The 19,763-nt window shown below is 36.9% G+C and overlaps 1 protein-coding gene and 2 long non-coding RNA genes across 8 annotated transcripts; all 3 read right to left on the bottom strand.

Annotated features, from left to right (window-relative positions):
- Positions 1–535: 535 nt before the first annotated feature.
- On the bottom strand, positions 536–18,739 carry Sin3A (SIN3 transcription regulator family member A). Of its 5 annotated transcripts, none has more exons than XM_089848881.1 (17): positions 18,062–18,739; positions 17,100–17,607; positions 13,923–14,222; positions 12,311–12,340; positions 11,052–11,403; positions 9,241–9,480; positions 8,799–9,176; positions 7,739–7,944; positions 6,851–7,625; positions 5,983–6,226; positions 5,566–5,918; positions 5,308–5,491; positions 5,027–5,211; positions 3,830–4,012; positions 3,553–3,740; positions 2,540–2,999; positions 536–1,749 (listed from the first exon to the last, which is right to left on the bottom strand). In XM_089848881.1, exons 2-17 carry the CDS (start codon positions 17,558–17,560, stop codon positions 1,504–1,506), a joined length of 4,785 nt encoding a protein of 1,594 aa, XP_089705007.1. In that variant the 5' UTR covers positions 17,561–17,607; positions 18,062–18,739; the 3' UTR covers positions 536–1,503. The 5 variants fall into 5 exon arrangements, with proteins under 5 accessions (XP_089705007.1, XP_089705006.1, XP_089705008.1 ...); XM_089848880.1 differs by having other exon boundaries at positions 5,018–5,211; positions 18,062–18,681; XM_089848882.1 differs by having other exon boundaries at positions 5,018–5,187; positions 18,062–18,668.
- LOC149651813 (uncharacterized) lies at positions 12,369–13,911 on the bottom strand. Of its 2 annotated transcripts, none has more exons than XR_016371350.1 (3): positions 13,458–13,911; positions 13,032–13,397; positions 12,369–13,001 (listed from the first exon to the last, which is right to left on the bottom strand). It is a non-coding gene; the product is annotated as an uncharacterized LOC149651813 (long non-coding RNA). The 2 variants fall into 2 exon arrangements; XR_016371351.1 differs by having other exon boundaries at positions 12,369–13,397; positions 13,458–13,667; positions 13,706–13,911.
- On the bottom strand, positions 15,072–16,851 carry LOC149651812 (uncharacterized). The gene is made up of 3 exons (XR_016370894.1): positions 16,324–16,851; positions 16,166–16,257; positions 15,072–16,108 (listed from the first exon to the last, which is right to left on the bottom strand). It is a non-coding gene; the product is annotated as an uncharacterized LOC149651812 (long non-coding RNA).
- Positions 18,740–19,763: the final 1,024 nt, after the last annotated feature.

The following is a 19,763-nucleotide window of genomic DNA, read 5'->3' as shown; positions in this document are numbered from 1 at the left end:
TGGACATTGGGCCAGCAACCCCTCTGGCCTGGAATAAATAAACTGGTCCATGACCACTGGCCAGGGCGCGTCGTCTGCTAAATTGAAGAAGTGGATAATTAAAATATATGAGCTAATGTCTGGACTCTGGAAACCCTTGAATTTTCTTAGTGGTCCCGTGGACCACTGACCCCCCTCCGATTTAATTTTTAAACTGGTCCAGGCAATTTTTAAAGTGGTCATTTGCCCTGTGCCACCGCCTTATTTCCCACGCTGTTTCAAACCCTGTGCCACCGCCTGATTTCCCACGCTGTTTCAAATTATTTAGGTCCAGCTAATAGCGCCTCAGGTGAGAGAATTTGGCAACTTAAATTGCCAAAATAAAAAACGGCGCCGCGCACAGGCCTTGATTAACGTAGTCAACGGTTAAAAATAGGGTAATGGCAGCCCTCTGCCTTCGACTGTATTAAGCTCTATGGGGAAATAACATGGGGTGCCATTAGTCTATTCCATCTGAAAAGCATGCTGTGTTGAGACTAATAAAAAAATCCGCAAATAAATTTCACAGGAAAGTCTTTATTTTTCACCTTTTCTGCCAAACGATTAGAACATATTATGAATGTCTTATGATAAAATTTACAGATGAATAGTGGTCTAAGAAAGAAAATTAATAAATTTTTGTCTTCTTTATGGGTTTTTTTTATATATATATAATTTTTTATTTCAATCAATTTCTGATTAATTTGTGTTTTTTTATTTCATTAAGAGTATAAAAATACCGCATCTATTTCATTTTTTTTTATTTTAAATTTGATGTAAAGGAGACCCGTTAAAACATTTTTTTAATTATAATTATAATATTACAAATATGTGTTACTAATTTTCTTTCATAAATGAGACCACACATGGCATTGCGCTTTTAAAATAAATATATACAGGTCAAGCAAGCCTTTCTTCCGCGTTAACGAAGATAGCCTCCTTTTATTTTTAATTTATGTCAATTTAAATCATCGGTAATCAATTTTTATTTAATTAATATGACAGACTTGATTTGTCATTTTTCCTCTAATTTTTTTTATAAATTTATACAAAAAACAATAGCCAATAAAACAAATGCTAAATGAATGGGGGCGGGGCTTAGTGGGGTGGGTAAGAAGAAGGGGGGGGGGGGGAATCTGCGACCTTTTTTTTTTGACACCATGAAGTTAATTTACAATTTAATTATAATTATCTTATTTTTCTTTGAGGCTATAGGTACAAAAATTAACCCTACAAAAAAAAAGCAGGCAGTAATGCCCGTTTTATTTTTATATACGACAATCCGGGGATCATTTCATTAAAGTCTCTTTAAAATCTTCGGATGGCAACAAGAACTTCATTAGATTTAAAAAATTCTATCTTACATTTATTGTAGTTTTCCCCCCAAAATGTCCTTCTTTCAATAAGACTTTTTGTGCAGGACAGTTGTTTTTTTCCCCCCTAACCCATATCTCAACGTAAAAGTTAATTTAACGTTAACATTACTCACGTTTTATCTTTCTTTTCAACCCGATACCTTTTTAAAATGGAATACGGTGGGCGACTTAAGTCATTCTCTTTAACGCAAAGAGTCACTAAGTCCGATTTAAATTCAAAACCATCGGTCTCGCACTGTCCCATAAACCAACCTTGACACGTTGTCTTCTGTTCTTCCGTCGCGTTCTTATTGAGCCATTTGTCATGCCAAGCTCTAAACTTGCCATTAAGTTTTTCAGAGATTTTTCTGTGAGACTATAAATATAATAATAGTAATAAACAGGTCAGGTTTAAGTACTAAAGACTTTATCTCTAAAGTATAATAACAGGGTTCGTACAAAATTTTTGGAATGAAATTCCGACTTTTTCAGGTTTTCCCTGACTAAATTCCACAAATTTCCCTGACCATATGCAATAACTTACAAGGCGTAAATATATGAAAACCAATCTAAATTCACTAGAATCATTTTCGCACAAGTTATTGTTATAAAGATAAGCCAATTAATTCGTTTAAATCTAACCATAAGCAAATCATAAATAACCGGAGCGAGCGAAGCGAGCTCCCCGAATTTGGGGTTCTGCTCAAGTCTCAGACAACACTTTTTTTGGTCACCCTTATACTGTTATCCAGACTATCAATTTCCCACCAATATATTTTTCCCTGACATTTCCCTGACTTTTTAGGCCCATTTTCAATTTCCCTGACTTTTTAGGCCCGGTTTCAATTTCCCTGACTTTTTAGGCCCGTTTTCAATTTCCCTGACCTTTTAGGCCCATTTTCAATTTCCCTGACCTTTTAGGCCCATTTTCAATTTCCCTGACCTTTTAGGCCCATTTTCAATTTCCCTGACCTTTTAGGCCCATTTTCAATTTCCCTGACCTTTTAGGCCCATTTTCAATTTCCCTGACCTTTTAGGCCCATTTTCAATTTCCCTGACTTTTCCCTGACCTTTTAGGCCCATTTTCAATTTCCCTGACTTTTCCAGGTCGTGTACGAACCCTGAATAATTAAGATTCAAAACTTCCGAAATGAACATCAACATACCTGTCTCGCTCTTTTCAAGGCCATTCTTTTATACAAATAGCTTTCACTGTGCACCACAAACACCATTTTATAAGAATTTACGTTAAATTTGCATTGCATATTGTCAGTCATATCAATTTTGTCAGAAATATCGTTAGAGTTTGCACCTCCTAACAAGAGAGGAGGCGGAAGAGTCTGTTTTTCAATTTCGGCTTTAGAGAGTTCGGGGTTTCTACTATTCGTATCATTTGCGGAAGAAACCGGACCCGAAGAAGAAGTAGAAGTTTGTCCATTCTCTTCTTTATCATCTTTTTCTTTCTCCGTCGCGTTATTATTGCTAACACTGTTTGATTTGGGAGCGGAATCAAAACGTTCTTCGCACAAAGACTGCATAATTTCCGCGGCCGCCCTATCTCCATTAGCCTCGAGTTCTTCAGTGGTTAACTGTTTTTTGGAACGTTGCCTCCATATTCTTACGTTCCTAATATTAAATTATTAATACCAAATTATTCAAAATGTTACTAAAGACCAGTAGTGTGCGAGTCCCGTTTTTTCGGTTTCGAGCCGAGTCCGAGTATTGAAACTAATTTCTTATCGAGTATCAAGCCGAGTCTCAAAAATACTTTCGAGTATCGAGTATTTAGATAGGTCAAATTTTGGTTCTTTCGAGTAATTATCGAGTCTCAAATATTGACTTGTCGAGTAGCAATTTTGTAAATTTCTTGAAAATAACGAAGATGTTCAATTATTTAATATCGAACTAGTTCAAAAAGATTGTTAGTGATCAATTAAACATTGAACAGGTGATTTTCAAAATAAATGATCATGAACTCATCGTCTGCTATAGTTGTAAGCCTCGGACTAGAGTATTTGTCGAGTATTTAAGATGTTAAAAAGCTACTCGAATCTGTCTCGAGTATCTCAATGTGTTGTTATCGAGTATCGAGTCGAGTACTCGGCTCGATACTCGAACCGAGTACTCGAACTTAACGAGTACTCGCACACCCCTGCTAAAGACCTTTATTTTAACTTACCTTGGTAGGAAGACTGGTTTTTTGGACATATGCTCTATGACTTCTTTTGACACATCCTCGCTTCCGGCTCCTCCGGCGCCGACAAACTTTTCGACAAAATCTTGCCATTTCCCGACGTCATTTGGATCTTCAGAGACTGGGTCATCAGTATCGAGCAACTCCACAGTTAATTTGCCTTCATTCTTGTACTTAAAAATAATTTTCATAAGTTAATTAACAAACACTAATGAAGATAAAAACTTCCCGAGCAGGCGGGCGGGGGCGGGTGGCAACTTACCAAAATTATTTTGTAGCAGTTCTCATCAGCCAATACTTGTTCCGCTTTCTTTTGATAAGACGATTCAAGAATTGCTCTTGTAAATGCGGTGGAGCAACTTCCACCAGTTGCGCTGTTTTTGGATTCCTTTAAGAAGAGATCCATACACTGAACGCAGGCATCATCGGAAACTATATGTTGAAGCTGAGGACGTGATTTCAAAAAAGTAGAGAGCGTTAGTTTGTTTTTAATACTAATAGTACAGGGTTCATACAACTTAGGGAAAACAAATTTCCCTGAGATTTCCAGGTTTTCCCGATATACATCCCTGAATTTTCCAGGTTTTTCCCGTATATGGAGCAAATGTTAACGAAGGAGGGGGGGGGCGAATAGGACTATTACATAATCAAAGGACATCCCCGTATCTCTAATAGAACCAGAGTTATGAGCCTCCAAAGTATAGTGTAATGTTAATCCTACGGAGGGGATGTTCACGAACATTTTGCTTAATTACTCGGCCCCTGTTTGTCGTAGCCCTACGTTTTTAGTATGGTTGGAAAGAGGAGAAATATGACTATAACATACTCAAAGGACATCCCTGTATCTCTAATAGAACCAGAGTTATGAGCCTCCAAAGTATAGTGTAATGTTAATCCTACGGAGGGGATGTTCACGAACATTTTGCTTAATTACTCGGCCCCTGTTTGTCGTAGCCCTACGTTTTTAGTATGGTTGGAAAGAGGAGAAATATGACTATAACATACTCAAAGGACATCCCTGTATCTCTAATAGAACCAGAGTTATGAGCCTCCAAAGTATAATGTAATGTTAATCCTACGGAGGGGATGTTCACGAACATTTTGCTTAATTACTCGGCCCCTGTTTGTCGTAGCCCTACGTTTTTAGTATGGTTGGAAAGAGGAGAAATATGACTATAACATACTCAAAGGACATCCCCGTATCTCTAATATAACCAGAGTTATGAGCCTCCAAAGTATAATGTAATGTTAATCCTACGGAGGGGATGTTTATGAACATTTTGCTTAGTTACTCGGCCCCTGTTTGACGCAAATTTCCCTGATTTCCCCTGAATTTTACTAAAAATTCGAAATTTCCCTGATGCTTTTGTCAATTATTTATTTCCCTGATTTTTCCAGGTTTGTATGAACCCTGTAGTAGTATTCTTTGGTCGCCTTTTAAGACATTTACCTGTCGCACCATGTTTTGAATAACTTTATCCAATGTGAAGGCAATATAGGCGTGAATCCCGAACATTTCTCTTAAACTATCTTCAAACTGATTGCTTTCCATGTTGCCATCGAGTAAATTTTTAACCATATCCAAAAACACCGGGTAATACTCTTCAATCTCAATATCAGCTAAAAAATCATCAAAAAGAAAACCTAGTTTTAAAGGAAAAGCTTTAATTTCAAAAATACAGACGATTCTTAAACAAATGAACGTAACTTAACAATGAAAAACATATCAATGAAACTCACATTTTGGTTTTAATCTCAAAGCAACTGCGGTTGATTCCTTCCTGTCCTTTTTATTGCCAGATTCCTCCTTGCACAACGTCACCGCTCTCTCGGAAATTTTGCTCAATCGTTCGCATAAAATGTGATGAAAGCGAAGGAACAAATACCAGTTATGGTTGACGAAAAATAAGGTATAAGAGTCATCCTTTTTGGGGTGGAACAATTAAACAAAATAAATTAGTAGCAGAAACAAATAGAAGTACTATCTGGTCAACTTACCGGATCAGAATTTCTCAGATCAACCTTGTGTTCTTTATCTCCGTCAGCGTCGGGAGCTTCGGGAATTGCTTTAATGGAAGCCTCCTTTCCCTTTGTACTGGTAACGGCGGCGGCGGTTTCTTTCAGGGTTGGTGAACTCGAACTAGAGGTTGGTTTAACAATACCGGTACCATTCTTATCCTTATCTACAATAGACGTAGTATTGCTGGGAACAACTGGAGGACTTTTGTTGTTATTTTCGCGTCGATCTTCTGTAGATTTAGAAATTGGGTTGGTTCTAGATTCCCCATTATTGTTGCTAGCATTCTTAGATGTAGAACCATTGTCTTCCTTCCCTTCATCCGTCTCCATATCTTTATAGAACCAAAAGCTTGAGAATTAAACGGGAAAGGTCATTATTATTATTAAATCATTTACCATCATCTTTATCCATTTCATCATCGGAGAGCTCTCCTCTCGGAACAGAGAAAAAATCTGGTAAAAACTGCCTCATAAGTTGCTTAATTTTCTGTTTATCCTCTTTATGAATCCCCGTTTGTCTTTTGACATGATGAATGACTAAATTTGCAGCATCTTCCAATACAGATTTATCTTTATACATGATGGTTAGATGAGGACCAGTTGGAACATCGGAGACACCCTCCTCCATCTGCTCGTGTCGCTATAAAGTATAAACCAATTATTTATTTTCAGAGATTGATTAAACATTGATCAAACGATTTAATTTAATTACAACCAAAAGTGGATGAGAGGAAAAGTATGAAAATGGCCAAAAGTCGACTCGCAAGTCATCAGAGTTTCGCCCTACGTAGTTGACCGTTTTATTGGCGTGGCTATACTGGGCCTGTTCACTCCCATAAAATAGGTCTTGTGTTAATTCGCGGTTACGCGGTTACCGTCGTCTGCTATTGTGTATGCTAGAACTAACTCGATTTGTGTTTGTAGTCAGAACAGAGTAGCTGGTAATGTTTTAAAAGGTATAATATGGATTTAAGTAAGGTTATCGAAGCAATAGAAGAGCGCATAAAACTATATACGTTTAAAACAAATCTCGGTAATTTAGCTATAGCGCGAGCAGCTTGCGTCGTGATGCGCGTGATCGAGTGGGTTATGGTTAAACCAAGGAGCATAAATGTCTGAACTACTTTCAGTCGCGAGTTTGTAGGCCCATAAGTAACTAGTAAACTAAATAGTTATTGGCGAAACTTTGATGTCCGCTTTTTTTAACACAGGCTCTATGGCCATTGTCATACTTTCCCTCTCATCGACATTTGATTACACTTACCTCATCATAAACAGTATCAATTTCATTCATTAAACTTTTCGACCTTAAATATTTGACGTCATTCTGTTTAAACGTAATTCCCTGATGATCCAATGATTTTAAATAATATTTTTCATTCTGATCTCGCCATATTTTATTGAAGTTCTTTTGAGCTTCTCTCCATTCTTCCTCCTTGGCTTTTAATCGCCTTAAAACGAGAGGTACAGCGACAACCGGGTTTTTCTTCAAACCTTCAATGATATCGGCTGATTTGTCACCGTATATTCTTCTAATAGCCCTATAATGTATGACAGTCGATGTTCCACCCAAAGTATCATCCAATCGGTAATTTAGCTTCTCTTCCGGGGACATTCTATGAATTTTCTTCTGCACCGCTTCAAGTACTCTAATTGTTGAGAGATTAGTTTCCAACACGACATCCAGTTCAAATCTTTCATCTTCGCAGCGATAAATATACTCTTCGTATTGAGTTTTTCGCGAGCTAACAAAAGTAGAGTCCTCGGACCATGATGGGAAAGAGACCCAAGTGTCATTAAGCACTTCTTTGCATAGAGCCGTTCTTCCACTGCATTTTGGTTGTACAAAATTCTTGGGTAAAGCGCGATAACTGGCTCCGTATCGCTTACACGAAGAATAGTCTATCTCCATGGCCAAATCTCCGGTAATTCGTTCTCTTTCTTGTACAGCGACTTTGTTTGGGATAACTTCAACAGAATTATTGGATTCTTTGTAGCCTACAAAGTCTTTAAACCACTTGAATAGTTCGGGAAACTTCCTACAAATGGTAGTAAAACGCGCGAGTTTAGAGCAAAGCAATTGGCCTACCACTATCCCCTTACAATGAAAACAAAACAGCTTCAAAGCGCGTAAATAAAAAACTTTACGAACCCTAAAAATGGTGTCACTAAATGCACCAGATCCATCCTTGTTAGAATTTCTTGGTTATACAAAACGAGACATCTCAGGAAGTTCTCGTACACCTCTTGACTTCGTAGGGCTTTCCTGACCTTATCAAAGAACGCGTACTCATTGAGGGAAGCGTGTTTTCCAGCCTCAGCCAAAGATATGTCCTTTAAACTGGTCATTCTTGGCTTCTAAAAGGTCACAAAACAACAATCGTACATTAGTAGCCGACAAAACAACAATAGCACATAAGACGACGACAAAACAACAATAGCACATAAGACGACTACAAAACAACAATAGCACATAAGACGACTACAAAACAACAATCTATATCTATATAAATCAAAGTCCTGACTGACTGACTGATAATCAACGCCGAGCCCAAACCGCTTGTCCTAGAAGGCTGAAAATTTGCAGGAACGTTACACATAAGTAGTAGGCGCGTACTAAGAAAGATTTTTCCAATCCGCCGCCATCTTAAAAAATGGCGCCCAGAAATGTAAAAAATCTCTATGCAACAAAGTTCGCGCGTTCCAACCGATTTCGCAAATATTTAGTACACTGGCTTGCTTTAACCTATAGACGGGCTGAATGGTCTTTCAGGTTCGATTTGTTGCCATCTTTTTAAATGGCGGCCAAAAACTTAAAAACCCTTCTTTATAGAATAATGTCCGCGTGAAAAGTAATAAAAACTATCCTGACGGGCTGACGGGCAATGCCGAGTGCCTTCGCTCCTAGGGTGCTACAAAATATTAGTCATCAGTAAAATCTACCCATTCTTTATATCCTTTTGATGGAAGTTCTTATTACACGCGAGCGACGCCGCGGGTAACAGCTAGTTGCACATAAGACGACGACAAAACAACAATCGCACATAAGACGACGACAAAACAACAATCGCACATTAGACGACGACAAAACAACAATCGCACATTAGACGACGACAAAACAACAATCGCACATTAGACGACGACAAAACAACAATCGCACATTAGACGACGACAAAACAACAATTCTCGAAATTATGTGAAAAGCAACCAACCTTTGTTGACTGAATGGGCATGGTACCAGCGGGACGCTTCAAAACTTGCGGTTGTTTTGCCTGATTATTGTTATTGGGTTGAGGCACCACTGGTTTAGGAATGGTAGGTTTCTTCACCGTCGGGACATGGTCATTATTAACCGGTTTAGTCGACCCTTGTAACAAAGCGCTGGTGGCTCCATTAGCATCCGGAAGAAACTGACCAAATTCCTGAAGAAGATCATCCTGATTTTGAAATAACCTGGCCACCTGAGAATAAACCTCAGACTCCGTCAATGGTTTGTTGCTCATTTCCTTCATATTGCGTTGGTCTTTTTGGTAAGTGTGTAAAATCTCCAAAAACCTTTTGTAAATTTCAGGTTGTCCTTGAAACCGATTCTGAAGTAAGGACATTAAGTTAACCCAATAGGCTTACTTTCTATTTTAAATTCAGATTAATTACCTTAATTTTATTAACGTAATTTATGGCGTGATTAAACTCAACGGGTTGACCACTAGAATTAGTTCCAGCGCCTGCTGCGCTATTGGGTGCACTGGGAGTGGTTGGAATATTGGCGGAAGCTGGGCTGGGTGTTGTTGGTGGAACGGGGCTTTGAGATACTGGAGCCGTTTGATGATAAGAGTGCTGAGTTTGGCTGGAATGAAGTATCTGATTGTTGGGGACTGATGAGGAATGCGCGGGCTGCGGGAATAAAAAGACAAAGATGCGCGTTGGGAATCGGACATGTTCAATGACAAAAAACGGAAATTCAAAGTCTACAACATAGCCAACTCTGTTAAAACAATTAACTGGTTACTGAAATTTAACTGGAAACCCTTTTAAATTAGATCTTCCGAAAGAGTTACTTCAGAAAGGGTTCAGACGAATTTTTTCTATTGAAAATCCCCGACTTTACCAGCTTATCCCTGACGAAATCTTGCCAATATCCCTGACCATTTTGGAAGCGTTTACCAGAGCCCACTTCATAATTACACATCAATTTCCCTGATATTTCCAGATTTTCCAGGTGTATTTTTTACATAATCAAAAGGGTTACTAGACTAAACCTACATCAGCATATGTTTACCACTCTTTGCTAGGTTATAATAGACGAATGATGCTTTAGCGGGACCAACATACGAAATTCCAAACGCTGAAGAAATATTTCTCTCCACTAAAACAAATAATATCTATTTTCTCGTGCACTGAATTAGTGTATTTGTTTCACTTTATGTAATTTCCCTGATTTTTTGAGAAAAAATATCATTTTCCCTGATTTTTTGAGAAAAAATATCATTTTCCCTGATTTTTTGAGAAAAAATATCATTTTCCCTGATTTTTTGAGAAAAAATATCATTTTCCCTGATTTTTTGAGAAAAAATATCATTTTCCCTGATTTTTTGAGAAAAAATATCATTTTCCCTGATTTTTTGAGAAAAAATATCATTTTCCCTGATTTTTTGAGAAAAAATATCATTTTCCCTGATTTTTTGAGAAAAAATATCATTTTCCCTGATTTTTTGAGAAAAAATATCATTTTCCCTGATTTTTTGAGAAAAAATATCATTTTCCCTGATTTTTTGAGAAAAAATATCATTTTCCCTGATTTTTTGAGAAAAAATATCATTTTCCCTGATTTTTTGAGAAAAAATATCATTTTCCCTGATTTTTTGAGAAAAAATATCATTTTCCCTGATTTTTTGAGAAAAAATATCATTTTCCCTTATTTTTTGAGAAAAAATATCATTTTCCCTGATTTTTTGAGAAAAAATATCATTTTCCCTGATTTTTTGAGAAAAAATATCATTTTCCCTGTTTTTTTGAGAAAAAATATCATTTTCCCTGATTTTTTGAGAAAAAAATATCATTTTCCCTGATTTTTTGAGAAAAAATATCATTTTCCCTGAATTTTCGAAGTAATTTTAATTTTTCCATGATGTTTCCCAGATCTTTTTCCTCTAAACCAATTTCCCTGATATTTCCAGGTTTTCCCTGTTCGTATGAACCCTGTTTATTATACCAAACGAATTCCCTGACACCGAGGGGGTAGACGCTCTAGATCTCTGTGTACACCTGAGTTCAAAAGAGTTCAGCTTTGACAGTGCATCGAGTTCAAATCCTTTGGAACTCAAGAGTTCAGCTTTGACAGTACATTGAGTTCAAGTCATATTGTACACCTGAGTTCTCAAGTGTCTTCCCCCTCGCCTGACACATCCCCGTCAGCCTAAATCCCAGACTTATCTAGGTTCCACACGAAGCCTGTTAAGACTTACTTTGGCAGCATTACTGGCTGGTATGACGACGGATGGTATGGTTGCGGAAACTGCGCTTCCAGCTTGACTGGGAGGACCCTGAACGTGGCTACCGGTAGTAGCGACTGGATGAGAATTATGAGTTGGTCCCATCGAGTGTGTTAATGCTCCACTAGGATGAATGGTCAATGTAGAAGGCAAAGAAGATCCTCCAGAACCAGGGGCGGAACCCGGCACGCTTACGTTAACTTGTTCATTCGATTGCACCTCAATTTTATAACCAGGTGGTAAAAAAGTGTTGAAACCGACTATTAACTCAGGATGGCCTTTAAATAAGTTTGAGACACGTTGAATGACACCCGGTGTATCGATGCTAGAGTTTTTTCCGCAAAAATAAATGAAGTGTCGCGAAAGAACAGAAGAGAGAGAGAGAGAAAGACAAAAAGGCAAAAATGTATTTAGTGACTTATGGGTTGACGTATTGCTTGTCTTAATCAGAATTATTATTTTATAATCAACAAAAATATATGTTAATTTCAAAAATTTCCCGTAATATTAAACACTTTTTAAAAATTAAAATCTGCGCTTTATACATGTAAACGTGTTAATCTAAATTTTATTAGACCAAGAAGTGATATCTAGTTTATTAGAGAGAAGGTATAAATTCGCTCCACATTTCTAGCTTTATCTCCAGTCCAAACGTACGTCCGGAGTTAATCCCCGCCTCTAAATTACAACCAGCCAGCATCTCATTTGTTCTTGAAAACTCGTGCACGTCAGCGCGACGCGAATGACGAAAATTACGTATTTTCTGACTGAGTAGAGGCAGCGAAATAGCCCGGCCTCGTTTTACGTCCCCCCTTGTATTTTGAAAAGGGGACAGAGACTATGGCGCGCGAATACTTAGACATCTTATACCTTCTCCCTAATAAACTAGATATCACTTCTTGATTAGACATTAATTTGATGATTTAAAATAATCACGGATGACAAGCATTACGTCTAATTAATATATATATATAAATAGTAGGCCTATGAATAGAAGCGTGGGAAAAAAAAGCAAGCTTCAGCTTAATACTACACATTTACATGTATGTTAAGCAATAGTTAAAGGTAGGGGAAACATTTAACTACATTAATCTCTAAACTAAACAAGAAGGAAAATTCGATAAAAATGCCTTTTTAGTAGGTAAACCATTAAATAAATGTTTAAAGAAATTAGCAGCATTCTAATTATAATGTTTCAGTGTGTAAATCGTGTGTAAATGTTTTGTTTATACCTGCAAGAAGTTCTTCTATGGCCAAGAGTGCTGAAATAGAGAGGGATACATTGTTTTTTTTTCGAAATCAATAAAAACAGATGATATTTGGATTTTTTTCGGTAAGTTGGGACTCTACTATAAGGTATATTAAGCGCCCTTAATTTTTAAATGTATTATTTCCTGAATAATTAATCATTCTTTCAATACCTCTTTAGTCTATATTAATCTGAATATTTAAATTAAAATGGGATTTTAAAATATTATTCCAGGAACTGACCATTCTTAATAAATGTCCTAATATTAGTTAATTTTGACATCTTTTAAACCAGCAAGCCAAAAATTAGATCTACTTATTAGTGCAACTGTCCGGGTTGCCATGAAATTTTCAGATAAAAATTCCCTGACTTTTCCAGGTTTTCCCTGACATTTTTGGCCCAATTGTCATTGTTCTAAATATATATAACTAGACAATTTATTTTGGTGTCGCGTTCTTGCTAAAACGGCGTTTAAAGCATCACCCAGCTGGACGGTTGAACAGCATATTTTGGCCCATTTTGAAATTTCCCGGACTTTTCCCCGACCGTTTTTTGGCCCATTTTGAAATTTCCCGGACTTTTCCCCGACCGTTTTTTGGCCCATTTTGAAATTTCCCGGACTTTTCCCCGACCTTCTTAGGCCCATTTTGAAATTTCCCGGACTTTTCCCCGACCTTCTTAGGCCCATTTTGAAATTCCCCGACCTTCTTAGGCCCATTTTGAAATTCCCCGGACTTTTCCCCGACCTTCTTAGGCCCATTTTGAAATTCCCCGGAGTTTTCCCCGACCTTCTTAGGCCCATTTTGAAATTCCCCGGACTTTTCCCCGACCTTCTTAGGCCCATTTTGAAATTCCCCGGACTTTTCCCCGACCTTCTTAGGCCCATTTTGAAATTCCCCGACCTTCTTAGGCCCATTTTGAAATTCCCCGGACTTTTCCACGACCTTCTTAGGCCCATTTTGAAATTCCCCAGACTTTTCCCTGACCTTCTTAGGCCCATTTTGAAATTCCCCGGACTTTTCCCCGACCTTCTTAGGCCCATTTTGAAATTCCCCGGACTTTTCCCCGACCTTCTTAGGCCCATTTTGAAATTCCCCGACCTTCTTAGGCCCATTTTGAAATTCCCCGACCTTCTTAGGCCCATTTTGAAATTCCCCGGACTTTTCCACGACCTTCTTAGGCCCATTTTGAAATTCCCCAGACTTTTCCCTGACCTTCTTAGGCCCATTTTGAAATTCCCCGGACTTTTCCCTGACCTTCTTAGGCCCATTTTGAAATTCCCCGGACTTTTCCCTGACCTTCTTAGGCCCATTTTGAAATTCCCCGGACTTTTCCCTGACCTTAGGCCCATTTTGAAATTCCCCGACTTTTCCCTGACCATTTTTGGCCCAGCCCATTTTGAAATTCCCCGACTTTTCCCTGACCTTTTAGCCCGATTTTGAAATTCCCCGACTTTTCCCTGACCTTTTAGCCGATTTTGAAATTCCATAACTTTTCCAGGTTTTCCCCTGACCTGTGGCAACCCTGTCAGCTAGATTGTCCTTGGTTCCGGACTTTGAATAGACTTAAGATAAAGTATAAGACATTTTTCTTACCTTTGAGACTTGAATTCCTTCATGATGTCGAGAAAATCATTGTAGACTTGGGGTTGGTTCCCAAATTTGAATTTAACCTGGTCAAGATAGGACAGAGCATCTTCCACTTTCAATCTCTGAAACTGCTGCTGGGTTTGTGGTTGACCTTGTAGCTGCGGTGGTGGTTGAGAATGGGCCTGATGAAGAACTTGCGATTGAGGAAGGGCCTGGTGAGGCTGTGACTGAATAGTATGAGGATGGTGCAATCCAGGAGAGGCTCCGTGTCCCGCGGAACTCATCGGAGACACTCCAACTCTAGCTCTACCAATGAAAATGTTGAAATAATGTTGAAACTTAACGTAAAACCTCAAACATATGAAGCCTCTTTGAAACATTTTTTACACAGCAAAAATAGAAAAACATAAATTCGTCAAAAAAAAAAACGAATAATTCGTCAAAAAAAAACGAATAATTCGTCAAAAAAAAACGAATAATTCGTCAAAAAAAAACGAATAATTCGTCAAAAAAAAACGAATAATTCGTCAAAAAAAAAACGAATAATTCGTCAAAAAAAAACGAATAATTCGTCAAAAAAAAACGAATAATTAGTCAAAAAAAAACGAATAATTCGTCAAAAAAAAACGAATAATTCGTCAAAAAAAACGAATAATTCGTCAAAAAAAAAACGAATAATTCGTCAAAGAAAAACGAATAATTCGTCAAAGAAAAACGAATAATTCGTCAAAAAAAACGAATAATTCGTCAAAGAAAAACGAATAATTCGTCAAAAAAAACGAATAATTCGTCAAAGAAAAACGAATAATTCGTCAAAGAAAACGAATAATTCGTCAAAGAAAACGAATAATTCGTCAAAGAAAACGAATAATTCGTCAAAGAAAACGAATAATTCGTCAAAGAAAACGAATAATTAGTCAAAAAAAAAACTAATAATTCGTCAAAAAAAACGAATAATTCGTCAAAAAAAACGAATAATTCGTCAAAGAAAACGAATAATTCGTCAAAAAAAACGAATAATTCGTCAAAGAAAACGAATAATTCGTCAAAGAAAACGAATAATTCGTCAAAGAAAACGAATAATTCGTCAAAGAAAACGAATAATTCGTCAAAGAAAACGAATAATTAGTCAAAAAAAAACGAATAATTCGTCAAAGAAAACGAATAATTCGTGAAATTTCACAAATTTTAAGTGCATCAATCAACAAACTTGAAGTAAATATTGCTATTTTATTTACGCCTATAAATCCTAGCTTATAAATGATATTTTAAAGTCTTTTTTCGAATAATTATAGGGCAGTCCCAACAATTTAGACAAAATGAATATAAAACTTTAAACATTTTTAGCACATAATTTCCCGCTACAAATTTTCAAAAGCTAACAAACATTGAGCCGAGCACATGGCACATTTTAAATTCTTAACCCAATCTTAAACACTCCCTATTTTGACTCAACTATCAAGCACAAATGTTATCTCCCACAGAAAATTAGTTCAACCAAAGGCTGTTTTCACTGATAACAATGATACACAATCAAATAAATGATAAACTAGATTACTAGATTTATTCCAATACAAAGATTGGAGCTTCAAAATTAGCGGAAAATTTAAAATAAATTTAGGGAACTTATCTTTCTTCACATTAAAAAGTGTCTTTAAAAAAATGATTAATTATTTTTCTAATTATTTTCCAATTTACAAAACAACTACTCTCAAATAGGTTCCCAATTTTCCTTTGAACGTTTGGACAAAATTTTTACATTGAAAATCCCTGACTTTTCCAGCTTATCCCTGACCAAATTTTACCAATGCAGGGTTTGTACGAAATTTTTACATTGAAAATCCCTGACTTTTCCAGGTTATCCCTGACGAAATTTTGGCAATATCCCTGACCATTTTGAAGTGTTTATTAGAGCCCACTTCATCACACCAGGCTCATATTTACCATTGCTCGAAGCATGGTTTAATATAACAAACGAAATCCCTGACATATCCCTGACCTTTTAGAAAATATTTTTAAATCCCTGACTTATCCCTGATTTTTCCCCTATTTTTCCATATCCCTGACCTTTTAGGAATTATTTTTAAATCCCTGACTTATCCCTGATTTTCCCATATCCCTGACCTTTTAGGAAATATTTTTAAATCCCTGACTTATCCCTGATTTTTCCCCTATTTTCCCATATCCCTGACCTTTTAGGAATTATTTTTAAATCCCTGACTTATCCCTGATTTTCCCATATCCCTGACCTTTTAGGAAATATTTTTAAATCCCTGACTTATCCCTGATTTTTCCCCTATTTTCCCATATCCCTGACCTTTTAGGAAATATTTTTAAATCCCTGACTTATCCCCTATTTTCCCATATCACTGACCTTTTAGGAAATATTTTTAAATCCCTGACTTACCCGACTTATCCCTGATTTTTCCCCTATTTTCCCATATCCCTGACCTTTTAGGAAATATTTTTAAATCCCTGACTTATCCCTGATTTTTTCCCCTATTTTCCCATATCCCTGACCTTTTAGGAAATATTTTTAAATCCCTGACTTATCCGACTTATCCCTGATTTTTCCCCTATTTTCCCATATCCCTGACCTTTAAGGAAATATTTTTAAATCCCCGACTTATCCCTGATTTTTTCCCCTATTTTCCCATATCCCCGACCTTTTAGGAAATATTTTTAAATCCCTGACTTATCCCCTATCACTGACCTTTTAGGAAATATTTTTAAATCCCTGACTTATCCCTGACATTTTTTCCCCTATTTTCCCATATCCCTGACCTTTTAGGAAATATTTTTAAATCCCTGACTTATCCCTGACATTTTTTCCCCTATTTTCCCATATCCCTGACTTATCCAGGTTTCATACGAACCCTGTAATGTCCCTGACCATTTTAAGGTCCACTTCATAATTAAACCTGGGCCCATAATTACTAATTAGCATTACTCGAAGCAATCATGGTTTGATATACCAAACAAAATCCCTGAGCTATCCCTGACCTTATAAGTAAAAAAAAACTTAAACCCCAGACTGATTGCCCAAACCCTGGCTAGTTAAATGTGCTTCAAATTCTCCCAAAACATTAAAGACGCACTTTTTAACACGGATAAAGATTGAAACATCAAATGTAGGCCTTCTCACATTTAGTCAAGCAAAAAAAGGTGAAATATTTCACTTACGGGAATCCAGCTTGTACCGTGAATTGCACATTTGGAGATATCTCTCTCTTTTCGGGTAAAACTGACTGGAATGCGTCCTTCAATGTCCCTATCGGTGCTCTATTAATCTGTTGCATCTGAATCTTGCTGGGTCCAGTTAAAACTCCCACGGCACGATTTAAAATGGTTGTTCCTTGTTCAACACCGACTGTTCCACCACCACCTCCACCTCCTCCGGGAGGAGGAGCCCTATCCATGGGTTTTCCATGACCATGGTCATCACCCAGGCCTGAACTTAACACCGAACCCGGTGCCCCAGTTGGGGGAGACGCGACTGGCACTCTTTGATAGTTTTCGTTTATACTCAACAAAGTTGCAGCCGGACGAATGTTTGCTTGGTTAGCAACGTACGAAGCTGCATTTTGTAACGCGGAAAAACTGCTAGAGCTCACATTGGGGTGATCATCCAAATGACGCCTCATTTTTGGAGAATTATCAGATCCACACTTTTTAATTTAATTAAAAACACCTGTAAAATATAATGAAAATTATTTTTTAAACATTAATAAGAAAGAAGAAAGAAGCAAAACGGCACATTTTAACATTTAACGCTTAATTTAACCAAGGACTCCTTTGTAAAACAGTTTCGACTGAATAGGAATATCCAATTAAATAAAGCTTTAATAATAATAATAAAGAGGTCAAAGGTTAAATCGAGAGTTAAAGGTCACGTTAGTTTATAAACTATTCCTAAAGGAACTATAACTATGAAATGTATAAATTTGTAACTAAAAGATGAAAATACGAGTTAAATCAGTTTGAGACCCACTTATTAGGCGTTTTGATGCAAAATTGCCTAAAAATGACCTCATGGCTTAAAAAAAACCCGCGAAAATGTTCGAAAGGTAATTTAAACTGAGAGAGGTCATTTCTAGCTAAAAATGTGGCAAATTTTGAATAATATTGGGAAATTTCGTACTTACCAAAAAATTCAATGGTCTTCGGAACTCTCATCACATTTTTTGGCGCGGCGAAGTCGCGTTTACAAAAACAAGACCCGAAAAAACGTTACGTTAAGGCAAATATCTCCGATGGTTCGTTGTTTTTGCGTCAGCCAGCCCCTCTAGCCTACTGTATCGTTGCGCGTCCCATTCAAGTGAACATGGCCGCGCCAACTAGGCTTAGCGCCTGAAGGCTGGACTGGCTATAGAGGAACTACCGAATCTCTTCTTCAAACTAAAACCTAGTCAAACCGACTTAAATTTTTCGCTCAAAATGCTTAAAAACGTTTCGCGATACTTTTCTGACAAAAATTACGCTTTGGGAATCTATTTTAGCTCAAAATTTCTTTCTAAAAAGGATCGGAAATCGTGCAAAATTCAAACTCCGACACGAACCTTCCCGCGACGACGCTAGCAATGGATCGCGCTCAGCGAAATGCAATCGGACCTCACTCGTAGGCTTGACAACTACGCCGCCCGAAGATCCCGCTTTAGCGCAAAAACCCCGGCAGATCGCGGCCCTCTCTGTGTATTCGCGCCGAATTCCCGTACCCCGAAGAGGGAACTCCCCTTCCATTTAGAATATTGGACCGCTCCTTCGCGCTATAAACTTGTTCTCGGCGTGTACCATTTTGGCTTCCCATTGTAAAATTCGGGGCCAGTAGGGGATGCGACAGAAGGGAACGATGGAAAATGCGCGCAAAGGCGCACCGTGCAGAAGGGAAGGTAGGGGGGATAAAAATCGCGCTGCATTTGATTCAACTTCCATTTTCGAGCAGGCGCAATGAAGCAACCCAAATATTAAAGTTATATTTTACGAGAAGATCAAGAATGTACCTTTTTACCTCGAAAAATTTTACCCGTAATATCGCCCTAGGTTTTAATGAAACCGTAATATTCAAATTATTATAGAAACATACCACTCCTAAGCCTAATGTTAAACCTGAGGAAGGGAAAAAAGTAAACGCCCTTAAACTACATACGGACCAAAATTCATCTATATCTTAGGTTTTTTATAAATTAAAACCTAATATAATCGTATTAGTTATTTAATTAATCAATAAAATTAAAAAATAATGCTTAAAATTAGATTAAATTAATATAAAAATAAAGTATTTCTCTAAGCCTTTGTCGCGTAAGCGGACGAACTTATCTCAACCAATCGTAACGTACCTCGGAGCAATGATACTTTCGGAATTATTTACGACCCCTAGAGTTGAGACTAGTAATTGTAATTTATTTTTACATTAACTCTTAAATACCAATCACATTTTTTTTAAACATTATTTTTTACACAACGTGCGATTTTATTTTATTTGGAATGCTTTTTTTCTTCTTCTTCTTTAATTTAAATAACTTTATTTCTTTTTAAATCCTACCGAGTAATTTTTATTTCAAACCTATAGTTCGTAAATAGTCATCGTACGATGTTTTCTAAAATGAAAAACTGAGCAACCACTCTTGAAAAATATTTAAAAATTAATAATGAATAAAAAAGAAAATTAAACATCCTAATACATTTATTTTATATATATATAATTTTTTTTTTTTTTTTTTTTCAAATTTTCTTCATATGATTTTGGTAAATTAAATTCAATAAACAAAAAAAAGGACGTTAAATTTCTCTTTTTTTAAATATCTTTTATATATATATATATATAGTTTGTTTTTTCAAGTGCAATTT

The sequence above is a fragment of the Phalangium opilio genome, unplaced genomic scaffold (genome assembly GCF_054372755.1).
Source record: "Phalangium opilio isolate 3A_F unplaced genomic scaffold, DU_Popi_V2 ptg000082l_1, whole genome shotgun sequence".
Taxonomy (NCBI): Eukaryota; Metazoa; Arthropoda; class Arachnida; order Opiliones; family Phalangiidae; genus Phalangium; species Phalangium opilio.
The sequence above is the reverse complement of the archived record's forward strand: the minus strand, read 5'-3'. Positions and strand labels throughout refer to the sequence as shown.